General features: G+C 37.0%; 2 protein-coding genes across 4 annotated transcripts; one reads left to right on the top strand and one right to left on the bottom strand.

Moving 5' to 3' along the window:
* Positions 1-7,713, bottom strand: LOC18039164. 3 transcript variants are annotated; one of them, XM_006428825.2, is made up of 15 exons: positions 7,588-7,713; positions 6,472-6,571; positions 6,169-6,296; positions 5,927-6,080; positions 5,694-5,803; positions 5,388-5,471; positions 5,251-5,299; positions 5,068-5,159; positions 4,062-4,200; positions 3,723-3,802; positions 2,228-3,642; positions 1,463-1,570; positions 674-1,365; positions 508-600; positions 1-414 (listed from the first exon to the last, which is right to left on the bottom strand). In XM_006428825.2, exons 2-13 carry the CDS (start codon positions 6,562-6,564, stop codon positions 815-817), a joined length of 3,003 nt encoding a protein of 1,000 aa, XP_006428888.1. In that variant the 5' UTR covers positions 6,565-6,571; positions 7,588-7,713; the 3' UTR covers positions 1-414; positions 508-600; positions 674-814. The 3 variants fall into 3 exon arrangements, with proteins under 3 accessions (XP_006428888.1, XP_024037512.1, XP_006428890.1); XM_024181744.1 differs by having other exon boundaries at positions 512-600; XM_006428827.2 differs by having other exon boundaries at positions 508-589.
* Positions 7,714-8,798: 1,085 nt separating this feature from the next.
* Positions 8,799-11,202, top strand: LOC18039197 (L-ascorbate peroxidase 2, cytosolic). Its single transcript, XM_006428824.2, has 9 exons — positions 8,799-9,140; positions 9,292-9,466; positions 9,584-9,649; positions 10,210-10,258; positions 10,362-10,444; positions 10,580-10,659; positions 10,783-10,885; positions 10,979-11,037; positions 11,145-11,202. The coding sequence occupies exons 1-9, from the start codon at positions 9,022-9,024 to the stop codon at positions 11,161-11,163; spliced, it is 753 nt and encodes a 250-aa protein (XP_006428887.1). The 5' UTR covers positions 8,799-9,021; the 3' UTR covers positions 11,164-11,202.
* Positions 11,203-12,852: the final 1,650 nt, after the last annotated feature.

Below are 12,852 nucleotides of genomic sequence, written 5' to 3'. Positions count from 1 at the left end.
TGACACGGCACTATATGCGCTCGTCCTTATTAAAGCCGTACCTCTTTCACTCTTGCGCAAATGATATCATAAAAATAATTTCACAATAGTTTGCAACTTGCTTCCCAAAAGAGGCATGCAAAATAGTTAATGCGACTATTACTGACGGTTTTTGTGACCAAAAGCAATACATTGCCAGTCTGGCTAAGGTGTAATCCACCAGCGAGGTTGTCAAAACAAGTCAGTGCCGCCAGGTCAGAAGACATCATTTCATTAAACACTTGATTTCAACGAAATTTAGTGGATGATCCTCGTATGACTTATATGAGATTTACTTAATTCCTCCGTAGAGGGGTAACAGCCCAGGTACAAGTTTCTCTGTTCGATTGCAGCAGGACAGGATCATTCATTTTCTATCAAATTTCTCTGCTCACACTGCACACACACACGAATCAAAAGGCAACTTAAAAAGCAGTACAAGTCATCTGCCAAGAATAATGTGTTGGCCAAATGGTTAATAAAACTTACATACACGAGTCAAAAGTGCTTAGTTTGTCCTTTGAGACTGCCACCATTAGGCACATGTGCTGCTGCCGTTTCGGTCCAGAGTCTGGGGACAACCTGATTCATCAGTTGCAGATTAAACATAACTTCTATCCACAGTAGAAAGAGACTAAGAAATTATGCTTCTTACCAGGTGTCCCCACAAAACCAACATCTGTAGGCCATGAAACATTTCAACTCATTCAAGATGGGGCCAGCCAACCATGTCATCCACTCCAGACACATTGCCCATTCGAGCATATAAATGATGATCAACACAATTCCATCAAAATTACATTGCAAATCCTCTGTTGTACAGATTACTGGAATTGGACATTTGACACTTTAAATCCTCGTAACTCGGAATAAATTTGTTAAACCCAATCCCCCTATTTGTCATTAAGTCAGAGACGCCCAGATCATTAATGCTCTTAACCCCTTTCAAACTACCCAAATGGCCAGTTGACATGTGTGCATTTCTGTATTGTTGGGCTGGTGATTGTGTAAATGAAGATAAATTATCGGGTTGGGGTTGACTAAGCACTGTAGACGAAATTCCGTAAGTATCACTTGGGGGAGAAAATCTATTCATTGGGTAATCTTGAAACCTCAGGTTCTGATATCCAGAACTTGACTGTTGCATCAGCAGCTGAAGTCTTGCCTCATGGTCAAAAGGATTAAGCTGTGAAGATGGGGTTTGTCTCATATCACAGCCAAGATTATTCAGCCCTATTGCCTGCAACCCTTTACCAACTTCTAGTATTGCAGGATCAACGAATGGGATGTCACCGCATGGGCCACTGTTTCCAGCTGCTGGAGCAGACATCCGTCGCAAATGACTTGCTGAAGAGTGAAAGAAATCAGATTTTATCGGAAGAGGAACTAGAAGTGACATAACAAATGTTTCATTTCCCAGTAAAAGGGGGAAAGAGAAACTAACCGGCACTGTCAAAAGGCTTCTGCATTGTTCCATGAGGAGAAAAACCCGGAGGCGGTGCCCTGTTTGGCACTGCAAATCCTGGAGGGACTGAAGTTGGAGCTTTTGAAACTGTTGCAAGGTGATGAAGCAAAGAACTTCAGGAAGGAGTTTGGAAAAAAACTAAACAAGACATTGAAAACAGGATCTTATGGATAAACCACGACAAATCTAACACACGGGACACAAAACCGTACATGCCACGAACCAACATATTGTCAGTGTACCATATAAGGCTATAAAATGGTTACATCTGGGCTTCAAAACAACATGAGTCTGAGATCCAAAAGAGAACAAATATACATGCACTGCATAACAGACAACTATGAGCCATATGGCAGAGAAAGCAGTCCAGCGTTTCCAATCATCAAGACAGACAAATACATCTTTACTGATGTTATGACTTGTTTTTCAACCTTAACAAGAAGTTAAAAGGAACTTACTGACCATATGCAATTCTGACTAGCAGTATCCTCATCAACAAATTTAATTAGTACAGAGTTGATTTTAATTGCCTCAGAACTATTCAGAACATTTAAAAAATTTATTTTCCATGCAATTATACATTATTTCAAAATAGATGTGTTGAATAATAGTTTTCATGCACCACCCCGAGGCACTAAACTACTTACACCACAATAAGTATACAGCAGAAACTTCTACGCAATCAATAAACTGGAACCGCATTCAACTAAGAATAACTTTAACAACAGGTAAAATGACACTTACCAGATGATGAAATAAAAGAATGACTGCCAAGAAAATTATCAGAGTCCATAGAGCTACTGGATGAAAAGGCATTCTGATGTTTGTCTGTGAAAATATCCTTGTTTTTCAACAAACCATTTGGGGCAGGATGTTGATCAGCTGAATGCCTGATATTACTAAGAGAATGCTCCACATCAGATGCATGATTAGAAAATTCCTCCTGTCTGGCAAATGAAAACCTGGACTGCCTGCAGTCTGATTCCTTGAATAAGCTTGGCATTTTGAGGGAATCATGTTGTCTATTACTTTCCCTCAACAATTTAGCGAAACTGTATGGGGAGGTCAACGAATCTTCCCACGCATCCGAGTCTAAAGACAAAATCTTCGAGATGATGCTGCTTTCCCCCACATCTGAAGCAACATTAGAGTGTAAAGGGGCAACCATGCTATCATGTTTTCCCAAGTAACTTCCAAACCCCACCTCTGAGAACAGACTAGAATGCTGGACCGTTGCATCCAAATTAAAAAAGCTACTAGCTTCATTGTTAATGAACCCATTAGATATTAAGTTCTCAGATCTCGAAGGCAACACTTCTTTATGTTCCAAGGGCACATTTCCAGAATGTCCATCAAGATTACTTTGATTGCTGACATCACCTGCCTGCCACGAGAGATAGCTTGACTGATTCAAATTACGTGGCAAATGAGGTGTAGATGAAATGGGTGGTAGATGATGCATGTCTTCTAAGCCTTTAAATTGCAGATCATCAAAATCTGGTGAATCCTCCATTGTTGGAGCTGCCATTGATGCTTGAAAACTTTTACATTCAGTAAATTGGCCGCTTTTTTCTTCTTGTGGACCATGACTGCCAGGCAAGTTAACTGAAACATGTTTAGATATTGAACTGTTAGGGACAACAGGAAGGGAGCGATCTTTCTCAAATTGACTCTCAAGGCCAATTGATGATAACCCACAGCATAGGCCCTGAAAATCCATAACAATATGAGAACTTTCATCCTCAACTGAACCAGGGCTAGAGAATGGTTTGGTACTTTCTGAGGAGCTTGTCCTGGAGGATGGGGTTGCAATATCTTTCTCACTGCTCTTTGAAGTTGGCCGACAAGTTATGTACTGGTTGGATGTTGCAGTGGCTGGAATTGAATCTAAAGTAGCTTCTTCATTGGTACTTGATAAAGCAATTTGACAATCACCATCGATGTACTCTTTCCCCAATTCCAGTGGGTCCAACCTATGATGCACTTTGGAGGTTGCTACAGCTTCCATTGGCTGTACAGTCTGGATCGATATAGTGGTGCTCACTACTTCTGTTCCAGGAACTTGGGGACCATTAGATGCCTTGGGCTGATTGCTAGGAGGTCTAACTGGACCTGACAAATTTTTATTTGTTGGCAGAGTAGCAGAAACACGCATGACCCTGGTACAGAAAATTCAGCAAAATAAGCATTCATATCACAGTATCAAATTGGGGATGCCACTGATAAAGGAAAAGAATACCATGAGGCTGCTGTGGGAAGTGAATTGGATTTTCCAGCAACAATATCTGCGCAAGATCCATTGTTTGGATTCTCAATAATCTGAGGGAAAGGGACAAGCTCTATCAAATTGTAAGAACACTGCAGAAATTACATATGAAGTAGTGTGTATTTATAAACATTCATTATAGCCTAATTTTCTTTTTCACTTTTTGGAGCAATCAGATAAAGATGACACTAGTCCCATACATTCTACATACCTTGTAGCTACACATTGATTTATCCAAGAAAAATGTATTATCCAGAAATCAACAGCCAGAAATGATTATTTTCTGAAAAAGAGTATTGTATGCAGTCTTACATTTGAAGAATTTTTGGCAATAGGTTTGGCCGTCGATGTTATATTGCTATTGATATAGTCATCCGCTGGGGGAGGTAAAGCATTTCCAGAACGCCGATGCATATTATTTGTAGCACCAATAATTTGTTGAACTCTACTCCTTTAGAACCATAATGATTTAATTAAGAAAAAGATATCAAAGAAGAGCATATAAGCACTAAAGAAGCATACAAGTTTTCCAAAAATAAAGTATTCGGCAGTTAAAATAGAACATGAAAAAAATTAAAATGCTGTAGAGAATTAATTTATCAACCAAAAAGTAGAAGAGCACAAAACAGAAATAATGTTTCATCACAACTGCAGTAGCCTATTTTTAAAAAGAGAAATTGAGAATCAATCATCTCTTTAAAATTCATCAGTATAAATCAGAAGTTAATCAAAATAATAATAATAGGAGTAATGCAAATAAGTTCAGAGAAAAGAACTCCTAAATTAAAATACATTGATATAAACATAATGTCCAGTAGCCTGCCTAGATATCTTAAAGATCATGTAGTGCGGCTAGCAGCTCAGTTTGATGTTGTCGTAAAATTCACGGCATCAGTTTTCTGTTGTCCATACTTATAACGGGCTGAATCATTAAGCATTGGATACTGTGCTAACCTGGATTTCTTGTTTTAATATTACTCTTTTTACTTTGCTTCACAAACCCATACTTATAACAGATAAAAATGTCATATGAAAATTACTATACCAAGTTAAAATATTAGGTAATATAAAGGTCAAAAAAGGGCAAAAGCAAGGAACTAGTGGCTATTTCTCTCTCTCTATCTCTCTTTTGATCATATAAACCACAGCTTAAATCATCTGTGAAACCCACCTTCCTTGCATGAAACCCTTAAAACATGACTCATGAGCAAAGCAGCAGGAGGTCATCACAACACACAGCAAGTTGTTTTCATGCACACCAGAGAGCATGCTGTGTAAAAACACACACAGGGGGTCATCAGTGAAGAGCCATGCATACCTTGTAAATGCTGAAACTATTTCATCCTTCGTAAAACTATCTTCTTGAGAGCCAAAATCATGCAAATACAAACAATCTGGAACGCTGCAAGGCTGGAGCAGCAATAGCATTAATCAAGTTGAAAGCTAATGCTATGCAAAAGGAAACTCCCACAAGATAGCCACAAAAAAAAAAAGAGTTTACCATGTTTCTTATCCATGCATGGCAATACTTTGTAGTTCCGAAACATGCCCTGTAAATGAGGAAAAAAACAACCTGACTTTTCATCGTGTAACAATAATTACGAGTCAGGCTTGGAGCAAAAGCCAACACCTGCTTACCTTAAGGGTCTACCATCTAAGATATAACTATGCACTGATTGAATACATCGAATTGCATCATCCTCTTTTGAGTAAGTAATATATCTGAAAGGACCACACAATTATAACAAATGAGGAAATACTCGTTGATAATTGATACCAGAAAAAGGTGCAAGATTTGGTCTATGAGTAAGTGTATAAGAGAGGGAGAGAGCGAGACTAAGATTATTTTAACCATGCATGTGATTTAGAAGGTTTCTCAAATGCAAAAACTGTAAGAAATAGCACAACGCGGTATGTTAAACAATATGTGGCTGGTCAACTTACACACAACAACTGTTGTTTGCAGAATGCTGAATATCCCCAGTTGCAGTTCGAGATATAGACACCTTCAAAACTTTTCCATATTGGCCGAAATACTCCTTTCGCTGAAGAAGCTGGTAGAAACAAGATAAAATAATTAACCACAGGGAACCGTTGAAATAAAAGAATCTAGAGAATGAGTTTCCATCTGATCACAAAGGAGTAATAAAATATACAATGGTATAAAAAATACTCACATCTTCATCTGCAAGATTAATAGGTAATCCAATTATATACACTAGATTCCGTTGGATAACTCTAACATTAGTAAGGTGCATCCTTCCTTCAGATGGTTTAGGCTTTGCTTTCTGTGATTTCTGTCTACGCTCTGAAGTCATTCTAGCCACCGCTCTGTGAAGCAAAAAGTATATTGCAACCTTAGCGTCTTGTCACATAATAGTACACAATAACAAGGAAACTACACAGAAATCATAACAACCTCTCACAGTTAGCTGCCATCCCCACAATTTTTTCTTTGTCATAAGCAGTACGACATGCCGGGCAGCGACCCTCAGTACCATCCTTCTCAGCCATTTCCATAATGTGGTTCCAGCACCAAACACATATCTGTAAACATAACAAACAAGGTGTAATTACTTAGAGAATTAAGTGCACCCCTTCCCTTGGCAAAAAGGGAGAAAAAATGAACCAAAAATGCTAGCTCAATAAGCAGAAAAAGAATTAAAAAAGGCAACAGTTCTTGATGATACTTCATATAAAGGGTAAAGACTAGCGCTCAAACCTCATAACCACAGTTGCATGGCTTCAACTGCTGATCAGTCAAATCCATCTCCTCGGCGCATAGTGGGCATGTCTTCTCTGCCTTGTCACTCATGATTGCCCTAAAAGTTCAGCCATATGAGAAAGATCATACATATAAATGATATTCATTCTTTTAACATGCAACTTTATTTTTCAATCTTCACATACATGAACTTAGTTTTGCCATCAAACAGAGCTAAAAATATCTCAGGAAATCACAAAAATAAGTTTTATCTGTAAACAGCAAAAACTTTTTCCATAGACATTCTCTTCTTTCGAGCAAAGTCCACAAAATTTCCATGATACATCAACTGAAACTAAGTTTATATGGATTAAGCAATTGCATGAAGAAAAATCAGAACATGATACAAACACACACACACACACACACACACACAATAAGCTGTGGAAGAGCATAAAACAAGCAATATCACGTGATTCTGACACCATAACATAATGCTGAATAGATCACATGTAATTTAAAACAAAAATATCATGAAAACAGAAAATTTAACATAAGGGAAACCTAAAATAAAGAGATAAATTTTCTCATTCATCTTCATTTAGCGAACATTTTGGCAGCGATGACAGTACATTCAGTAGAGATTTTTAATGTTTATAAACGAAATGAGCTTCTGATATAAAATTGCATTTGCATCGCCTAAATCTCACAAGAATCCATCAATAAACTCTAAAATTACTTTTTTTTTCCAAAATTAAAAAAAAAGCTCCACTCAGTTATCCATTGACTTCTGAATAAGTGGACAACAGTAAACTACTAGAACATAGATCCAATCAATCTAAAATATAAAACCAAAAAAAAAAAAAACTTCATCCATATAATTAAACACAAAATATATATATTAAAAATAAAACCTGAAAAATCGAAAATCAGAACTCATTTTCAATATCTAAATCCGAAAGAAAATGAAAAAGAGAAAGATAAATAGAGCAACGACTCGAGTGTTTTCCTTTTATTTTCTTGAAGATTGGATGGTCTAAAATGCGAATCAGATGAAAAAGGATTAATTTAATTAATTATTAATATTTAATGGTGCTGAAGAAGGAACCGAAGCAGAGGTAGCAAGAGACTTACAGTGTGAGAATCGCTCAAAAAGAAAAAGGCAAGAGAAATCTGAGGATTGGATTACAGAATGAGAAAGAAAAGGAGAGCTTAGCGTTACGTATAAAAGCAAGTCTTCTTTTTTTTAAAAAAAAAAAAAAATTATAATAATAATAATAAAATGGATGGCTTCTGTTGTTGTTGATGGATGGATGGATGCTACTGTTGCTGTTGTTGCGACTGGTGACTTGTTTGTGAGCGTTGAGTTAGCGTTAGCTGTCACTCACCTATTTCACTTGTTTCTGTTATTGCCCTTCAACTTGGCGATATTTGCGAAACTGATTCCCGATCCGCTCCAATCCAATCTCCCCTCCTTTGCTTTTTTGGGCCAAGCAGAGAAGGTGCTTTTGGGCTTCCAAGCAGTGTGCAACGTGGCCCTTGGAACTAGCCCAAAGAAATAGTCCTTTTCTGCTTCACTTGCGTAAGTCCTATATAGGGAAATTTATTTATTACAGTCTTGAATGTTGAGTAAATTTAACTAGGAAAATTTATTTATCCACCATTTTTGTAAGATCATTATCAAAATAACAAATTTCTTACTATAATAGTCACTTATATCCATTTTGGCATAAATTAACTTTAAAAGAGCTTGGTTGATTTGGGAAATGACTTCATCACCCACGTTGATTAATTGCAAGTGCATGAGCCATCGCCGGCGTTGGTTACATGCGATGGAGACCATTGCCCATGAACATGGCAACGACGGAGCCCAACACCCATGTTAATGGAGTTCAACGCCCCGATTAGCATACTTTGATTTCCTTCTCGCACACTAAACTACATAAATTGTCAATTTTGTGGAAGTATATCTACAGAATTTTCATGTTATCGTGGCATATTTAATGCAATTCTCTCTTCTCATATCGCAATGAAGCAATCTACGTGAAAAATCTAAAGAGGGATTTCAAAAAGAAGAGAATTTCCTACAATAAAAACAAAATTTCAGTGTTCGCCGCATTTTCCACTTGCATGAATTTTGCCTTCCCAAATCACAACCCAAAAAAAAAAAAAAAAAAAACTGGTGGGAATTAACATGCCGCGCCGTCGTATTTCCCATAACCCCACGTGGACCCTGATAATTGGCCCACCTACAACATTCTAGATTCAGGCCAGTCGACTATTATTGTCTGATCATTTGTTAAAGCTCAACGATCATCCTAACCACTAACTCAAGAAGCATAAAATCTAACGGCATTAAACTGACGCTAGAATCTTCTCGTTCTCGTTCTAAAAGACTAAAACCAGTAACTGACTACTACCCCTTATATAGCCACCCGATCCAATTTCTTCCACACAACACCCGCTTTCGTATCTTCAGCTCGTCACAGTTCAGTTCGGTCATCGCATTCGACAGTAACTACTTAACAAGCCTCAAGCTGAGCTTCTTCTTCTTCTTCTTTTTTCATCATGGGAAAGTGTTATCCAAAAGTGAGCGATGAGTATCAGAAAGCAGTGGAGAAATGCAAGAGGAAACTCAGAGGACTCATTGCTGAGAAACACTGTGCCCCTATCATTCTTCGCTTGGCGTAAGTTTATCTTTAAACTTTCTTAATTAAGATCACTTTCAGTGACCATCGTTGATGCGTTATTAATCTGCATGATGATGAGTATTAGATCAAAATCAAGATGTGTATATATATATATATATATGTAAGTTTTTGGGCTGCACATATGCAGATGGCACTCAGCGGGGACTTATGACGTGAACACGAAGACAGGAGGGCCTTTTGGGACGATCAGGCACCCAGATGAGCTTGCTCATGAGGCTAACAATGGTCTTGATATTGCTGTCAGGCTCTTGGAGCCCATCAAGCAGCAGTTTCCTATCTTGTCCTACGCTGATTTCTATCAGGTAATTATTATTTATATCCAACTGTTGACTACAGAAAATGATTTGCTTTATGATCACTTTCTATGGATTACTTTGGATTGGTGAATTGACCATGGTTTGTGTTTTATTTTCTTGAAGTTGGCTGGAGTTGTTGCCGTTGAAGTTACCGGAGGGCCTGAAATACCTTTCCACCCTGGAAGACCGGTGAGGGCTTTTCATATGCATGTTCTCTAAATTAGAATTGATTTCTTGTTGCAAAAGTTCATCTGTAAAACATAGCTGTAGCTTTTGTACATTCCCAAAATGATGGTGTGTTTTTCCGAAATAAAATTTTGTTGATCAGCATCTTGGACTAGGCTTCACTTAGAAGGTTTTGTTAGAAGATCAGCAATGCATAATTAAATAGATGTGAGTCACTTGCTGGAAACTCAGGGCCTTTACTTGACGTGTGTGATGTGTACGCCATTCCTATTATGCATAATTTCTATTTATGTTACTGTCACTAGTGTACAATTATATTGATGTCTATTCATGTGTTTGATTTACAATTAAATGAATGAAAAGAATAATAATAACAATAAACCAGGGCATCCTCATTCTGTCGTCCATTTGGATTGTATTGAAGCAACAGAGAAAGCAACTAATCTATCCAAATAATATAGCTTGTTGATAGCTAAGCAATTTTAGAAGGCAGCTGCAAAGATTGAACTATTGATGCTGAACTGGTATTCTTTATATTAAGTTCTAAACATCTCGTGTTGCAGGACAAATCTGATCCGCCCCCAGAAGGTCGCTTGCCAAATGCCACCAAAGGTCAGTTTCAGATAATTTGCTCAGGTTTAAATCATTGTAAAATCAGTACAGTGTATCTTCCTACAAATTAAGTCACTTACTCCTTTTGTTATCATCACTGCAGGTTCTGACCATTTGAGAGATGTCTTCGGCCACATGGGTCTGAGTGATAAGGATATTGTTGTTTTATCCGGCGGTCATACATTGGTCTGTGAGCTAACATTGCAGTAGTTCTATATTCTTCCATGGACTGCTGCTTGTTTTTGAAAGCACGATGCAATTTAACATCTTTAGCTTGTTGTACTCACTTGTAATGTTGGTCTCATGGGAATCCTTGTACAGGGTAGGTGCCACAAGGAGCGTTCTGGATTTGAAGGACCCTGGACTAACAATCCACTTATTTTTGACAATTCATATTTTAAGTAATAAGCACATTTATCATTCTTCGTACTTTCACAAGTTCTTTTTATATGGGGCCTCATTCAAATTTACGTGTCTCAGAGCAGCAGACTGATGTGAATTATTTCATTATTTTAATTTGATAGGGAATTGCTGAGTGGAGAGAAAGAAGGTCTACTTCAGCTGCCATCAGACAAGGCTCTTCTCGAGGACCCAGTGTTTCGTCCTCTTGTTGAAAAATATGCTGCAGTAAGTACCTGGCCATATTTTTATATTGATTTTATTTATGGAATTGGTCGCAATGTCTACGAAACTTACTGTGTTGTGGTGACATTGCTTCAGGATGAGGATGCCGTCTTTGCAGATTACGCTGAAGCTCATTTGAAGCTCTCAGAACTCGGGTTAGTCTTCTATGACTTCTCTTCACCTATTACCTAGTCCTTTAATCATTTAATCATGCGTGCTTCTACTTGAGTATTGACTTGTGAATTTCTATTTCCTCCTCCAGATTTGCGGATGCTGAGTAATGAATCAAATTATGAAGCAGCTGAATGCGGCTATCCATGTACTTTATTGTGGCTTCTAAAGTCTCAAATTTCTGGTTATGTCCTTGTATTTAAATTGGTTGATGTGATGTAATCAAAATAGCAAAAGCTGCCACATTAGTGTTTGCTGTGTTGCTGTGTGTGTGTCAAAAACAATGTTCTAGTTTTGTGACTGGAAATAATTAAAAGTATATGTGTTTATTTAATTGTAATAAATAATTTTTTTGATTAATAAAATAAATGAAGTATTTTATTCAAATATCTTAATTGCGTTAATATTTGTATTAAAGTCCATTTAATCATATTATATGTATTTATGTGATCATCATGTGGATTCACAGAAGACATAAATACAAGTTATCTTATGATTAAATAAATTTAGTTCGCAGTTGATAAATAAAGTTGGGCACTTTATTTAGATATAGACTGTAATAAATTCATTGAATGATTTGTCTTAATCATGTATGAATTTATTGATGTAGTACGACTACATTGAACATGATCACATATGAGATTTAATTAACTTTGTAATAACTGTCAGACTTATTAAATCTCATAGACGTTGATTTTACTGTAATCTTAATCTTGAGTTAATTATGATTTCATGATTGTAATTGTTATTCCATTTGAGTTACCAATGGGCACGACACATCCTTGTGGTCAAGATTTCTCGGTATCTTGGTGGGAGCAATTATGAGTATTGGAGTTATAGATTAACAATATAGAATTTGTACAACACATCTCTTGATGGGTTTTCGGCACTTGATCATAGAATTCTCTGGCCAGAGTGTGTCAACATATTTAGTATGTTGAAAATGATCATTAGAGAAAATCAGTAAAATCAAGGAATAAGATGTTATTAAATTAATTGGACAGTTGGGATATCAATTTAATTAACGATGTGGTACAAAGGATTGTGCAATAAAGAAATTAATGTGGCTTGAGACGAATTATTATTCGAGCATACAATTATGGAAGTCAGTTCCAATCTTTTAGTGGAGTAGATTTGAAATTAAATAATTGGGCTAGTTTAATTACAGGCCTAATTATTGTATGTTCCCAAATGATCCCCGGGTTAGCTCATTTAATTGATTGCACCACTACTGGACTAATAAGTAAGATAACTAGCTATTTGGGTCAAAGTCTAAATATATCATTTAGTGGGAGGCTCCATTTAATTAACTTTCGTGTAAGGGGTCTTATGTTATTTTACAAGGTGGGTCCCCTATTAAAAAAGCAAATAATGTGGGTTTTGTTTTTGATTATTTGGAGTCTAGGGTTTTCACTAAAGGTGATATAAAAGGCTTATTTTCTCTAAAGAAAAGGTGGTAACCACTTTATACAGATCAGAGAAAAAGATTTTTCTCTATATTGTTGAGAGAAAAATTTTCTGGTGCTAGTTGCTTTGGTAGTGATAAAGGCGTCCACACGTCAAGTGCAGATCGAACCTGAGTCATAACCTGGAAGATCATTGGTGACAGTTCGTGATCTAACAAGCGTGGTGGTGACAGATCATGATCTAATAGGAGTGGTGGTGGCAGATCGTGATCTAGGAGCCTAAATCACTTCAACGGAAAAAGCCAACTCGGATTTTCAAGGTACGATTTCTGGATTACGTATTCCTATATATTATATGAGAGTGGTCCTTAAAAGGTTTTATAAAAAATTTAA

The sequence above is a fragment of the Citrus clementina genome, unplaced genomic scaffold (assembly GCF_000493195.1).
Source record: "Citrus clementina cultivar Clemenules unplaced genomic scaffold, Citrus_clementina_v1.0 scaffold_6, whole genome shotgun sequence".
Classification (NCBI taxonomy): domain Eukaryota; kingdom Viridiplantae; phylum Streptophyta; class Magnoliopsida; order Sapindales; family Rutaceae; genus Citrus; species Citrus x clementina.
The sequence above is the reverse complement of the archived record's forward strand: the minus strand, read 5'-3'. Positions and strand labels throughout refer to the sequence as shown.

What these genes read in the sequence shown, in the direction of transcription:
- LOC18039164 (XM_006428825.2), bottom strand. Translation starts at nt 6,564, where the DNA reads ATGAGTGACAAGGCAGAGAAGACATGCCCACTATGCGCCGAGGAGATG. An exon ending in GCAAACAACAGTTGTTGTGT is followed by an intron (nt 5,472 to 5,693) that starts GTAAGTTGACCA and finishes TGGTCCTTTCAG; the next exon opens with ATATATTACTTACTCAAAAG. An exon ending in GAAGCCTTTTGACAGTGCCG is followed by an intron (nt 1,366 to 1,462) that starts GTTAGTTTCTCT and finishes TTCACTCTTCAG; the next exon opens with CAAGTCATTTGCGACGGATG.
- LOC18039197 (XM_006428824.2), top strand. Translation starts at nt 9,022, where the DNA reads ATGGGAAAGTGTTATCCAAAAGTGAGCGATGAGTATCAGAAAGCAGTG. An exon ending in CTTGCCAAATGCCACCAAAG is followed by an intron (nt 10,259 to 10,361) that starts GTCAGTTTCAGA and finishes TCATCACTGCAG; the next exon opens with GTTCTGACCATTTGAGAGAT. An exon ending in TTGTTGAAAAATATGCTGCA is followed by an intron (nt 10,886 to 10,978) that starts GTAAGTACCTGG and finishes ACATTGCTTCAG; the next exon opens with GATGAGGATGCCGTCTTTGC.